This window comes from Mchenga conophoros, linkage group LG3 (genome assembly GCF_057382185.1).
Source record: "Mchenga conophoros isolate Kocher_MC1m ecotype Shallow Benthic linkage group LG3, M_conophoros_male_GT1.1, whole genome shotgun sequence".
Classification (NCBI taxonomy): Eukaryota; Metazoa; Chordata; class Actinopteri; order Cichliformes; family Cichlidae; genus Mchenga; species Mchenga conophoros.
The window spans coordinates 190,109-194,025 of NC_140528.1; the positions used below are offsets into that span (position 1 = coordinate 190,109).

The window sequence follows — 3,917 nt, forward strand, 5'->3', positions numbered from 1 at the left end:
CACTGAAAGAAGTAGTGGGGCTAACTTGTCTATAAATGTTTTTAAAAATTCAACTGAAAACCCGTCAGGTCCTGGTGCCTTAATATTGTGCATGGTCTTGATTGCATGCACAATTTCATCCAACCTAAAAGGGGCATCTAATTGTTCAGCTATAACAGGATCGACAGTGGGAGAAAACATGCCACCTTCATAGTTGAGTGAAGCCAACACTGTGGACTCGTAGAGCCACTCGTCTACAGCATGAGTCAGAACACTAGCTCTCCCTCTCTAGCTTGATCAGTGAGAAAACAAATGTAATCTGCAAACATGTACTTCCACAAAAAGCTATAAATGAACATCTCATGCTGCTGAGCTGTGACTCACAGAAAACTGAAATTAAAAGTAAGTGGGACTATTTCACCTCATACACCAACACTAACAGGCACTTTGAGCGCTCAGTCACTCCATCATTGTTACTCTTCAATATAAACAATGGAAACGCCGGAAAGATAAATGATGGCAGATTTTACTGCAAGATTCTGCATTTGTCAGAAAGAAACTTGACATGCCGACAGAGTTCTACCTCCAAAACAATAAGAAAGACACAGACTGATCTTATGGGCTGAACACTGCTCTTTACTGACACCCTGCTGGCAGACTGCACAGACAGTGTGAGTGCCAGATTCATTTTTTCATTAGTTCAAAGTATACAAAGAAGAAAAAGCAGGAAAATTTCTGATCAAACTAACCCACTGATCAGACTTCGATTAAACATCATCATTAAACATCATCCACAGTTCTCAGGGAGAAAATGAGAAACACTACAGATGTTTGTGGTCTAACAAGTTTCATCACAGCACATGTGTGACTCAGCACAGGAAAAGACGGCTAAAAATCTTGGCTGACCTGTTCAGTAATGACAATCCTTCCTGTGCATTTCTGGCCACTTTTTCCACCACAGCTTTTGACCTTTTTGTGAACAAATAACAATGATCACCTCATTATAACTAAAAATAATCACCACTTCAATATATCACCAGTGAAATATCGGGAGAGAGATTGCTGAAATTCAAATAAAGAAAACTACATGACTCTATGTGTTGCACCACACATTTATAAACATTTTGCAGCCTTCTGAGTATTGCAATAAAACACACTGTGATTTATCACGTTTTTACTGCAAAATATTTCCTCAAAGTTAAACTTTGTCAATATCTGTTTCATCCAGTCAGATCAGCTATTTTTTTGCACTAAAATGAGACGATCAAACACACCAACGCTGTCAACAAAATCTGCCATAAATGTTGCCATGAGACAGTCAATCATCATCATCAAACGTCATTAAAATATCTAGATACTATGCTCTATCAATTTATTTCCCCCCAAACCTAACGGCAATAACTCTAATTTCAAACAAAGTCATGACTGGGCGTGAAGTTGGTGTGTGTGTGTGTGTGTGTGTGTGTGTGTGTGGTGGCTATACTGATCCATCAGAATCATCATCATACAAGAGAAAACAACAGGAGCATATATATTTCTGACTGTCAGATTTTGAAATGTGAGTATACTGTGAGTGTGACTGCTTTTTATGTGTGTTTTATTAATTTTTGTTTGTTTATTGGTGTTCATTTGTGCTACATTTTACCTGTTACAGAGAGAGAAGTGCAATCATAAAATAGTCTGCTCTTTGGTCATTCCTTTAGTCATCAGCGTTGTGACAAAGTAACAATAGCATGACTGAAAGGACATCGACCAATCCTGCTGCTGACTCTCAGAGCAAAAGTCAAACTCAGACATTCAGTCATTTTTTCCTGTTATGTGCGCTGATCAACTCAGAGATAAAAGCTTCCATACTGGCATGAAAAAACACAACAAGGCTAGGATGGTGTTATAGGTAAACATTTTACACTGGCAGAGAAGAAAGTTGCCGTGATTTAACCCACTTTACATCAAAGTGGGTTGTATGTGGCTCTCTCTGCTCTAAAGTTTCCCCTCAGCAGGATTTAGTAGAACAATAAATGACTGTAAACAGCTGGTGCTGTGGTTAATGTGATACTTAACCATGAATTAGACTACTCATGGAAATAAAAACACTTTACTCAATGGCACCAGCCTCCTTTCTCTCTCTCTCACACACACACTGGAGAATGTGCATAAGCGGGGTTGTAATTAGAGTCAGCTGGCGTTTTGGCAAATGTCACAGTTCTTTAAACACCAGAGCGGTGAGCCTCACAGTCGCTGTGAAGATGAGAGCGCCAGCAGTGGCAGCACTCAGCTTTCTACCTTTATAGTTTTTAAATCAGCCACAATTCAACCAACTGTAGGTGATGATGTAACATTGCTTACCCTTACTGTGGTCATAGGCTGCATTTAAACAGATTCACACTTCATCATAAACCTTAAACTTTCACTCAGGTATTCTTCCACATACACAGTACAATAAGACAGAAACCACACAGTGATCACAAATGTGACTAAAACAAGTTAAAGTCTCATTTAAATCATCCAGAGATTATTTCCCTGGGTCTGTGTGGTTGCTGTCAAAGCTCCACCTGCTTTATATTGAATCTGACTGTATCGTCTGTCCTCCACCCAACCACACAGGCCATCATCCTTCCAGCTCTGCTCACCTCCCACTGTCCAGCCCCTTCAGCCCTCTCTGAAGGTGAATCCTGGCTGACCTCACGTCTCTCCACCAGCATCAGAGCATCCATCATGGTTGCTGTAACAGAGAACAAACACAAACCACTTTGTCAAATACAGAGAAACACCTGCAGGCCGACCAGCACAGACAACCACACACATTTAAAGCAGGGTGCTTGGGTCTGAGTAGGACTATGGTAAGTCTCACCACAGTGAAACAGACTGACAACTTTCAAGGAGCTTACTATGAAAACTCAAACCACTAACATATCACAGTCACTTTCTATGAAGAGTGAGCGCAAGATCCCTGTGGCTTCCTTGTGACAGCAACATGAGACTGTAGCAGTGAGGCTAACTCTAACATTAGGGGGAAACCAAAGCTTAGACTGTAAGTGTGCCTTTTGTTTCCTCAGCTCAGACACCTGGCTGCTGGTGACCAGTTGGTGTGAAGGAAGGATACAAGACAAATCTGAGCTGATCTTACTTCTGTCCACATAAACGTCAGAGTTTTAATGGCATTGTGCTAAGTCTCCACATCTGTGCTATTAATGGCAGCTTGTTAAAGAGCCTGTCAGGAATACCAAAGCACTCAATTGTCAGGGAAGCTTTGCAACTGGTGACTCAGTGGGCACACAGCCAGCCTCCTTGTCATCACTAATGACCCTGCTAGGATTTCCTGCAGCCTCTCAGCCACACAGAGGGAGTGTGGCTCTCAGCCAACTCCCTCAGTGTGGATATGATATCACCAGGTACACCCGCAACATTTTTTAACATTTTGTTTTTCAACAGCATCAAGATTGACGGAGTGTGTTTGAGATACAGCAGCCACCAGGCCCAGGATCCTCCAGCAGCCACCAGGCCCAGGCTCTTCCAGCAGCCACCAGGCCCAGGCTCTTCCAGCAGCCACCAGGCCCAGGCTCTTCCAGCAGCCACCAGGCCCAGGCTCTTCCAGCAGCCACCAGGCCCAGGATCCTCCAGCAGCCACAGGCCCAGGCTCTTCCAGCAGCCACCAGGCCCAGGATCCTCCAGCAGCCACAGGCCCAGGCTCTTCCAGCAGCCACCAGGCCCAGGATCCTCCAGCAGCCACCAGGCCCAGGATCCTGCAGCAGCCACCAGGCCCAGGATCTTCCAGCAGCCACCAGGCCCAGGCTCCTCTAGCAAGGCACCAACAAATAAATCAACAGTGACTTCAACGGGCCATCACAAGGAAATACCAATCTCATCATTTTCAAAATGCCACCTAAAAAAGCAAACCCAGGAGTTGAAGAGGAGTTGGAGGAGATTAGGAAATCGCT

General features: G+C 43.7%; 1 protein-coding gene across 1 annotated transcript in view; it reads right to left on the reverse strand.

Annotated features, from left to right (window-relative positions):
- LOC146576899 (neoverrucotoxin subunit alpha-like) overlaps window positions 1-2,696 on the reverse strand; it is a 7,757-nt gene extending 5,061 nt beyond the window's left edge. The window contains exon 1 of the mRNA XM_085267594.1: window positions 2,617-2,696. Within this exon, the coding sequence (XP_085123720.1) occupies window positions 2,617-2,696 (80 nt within the window). The remainder of the gene's footprint in view (window positions 1-2,616) is intronic.
- Between the last annotated feature and the right edge of the window lie 1,221 nt (window positions 2,697-3,917).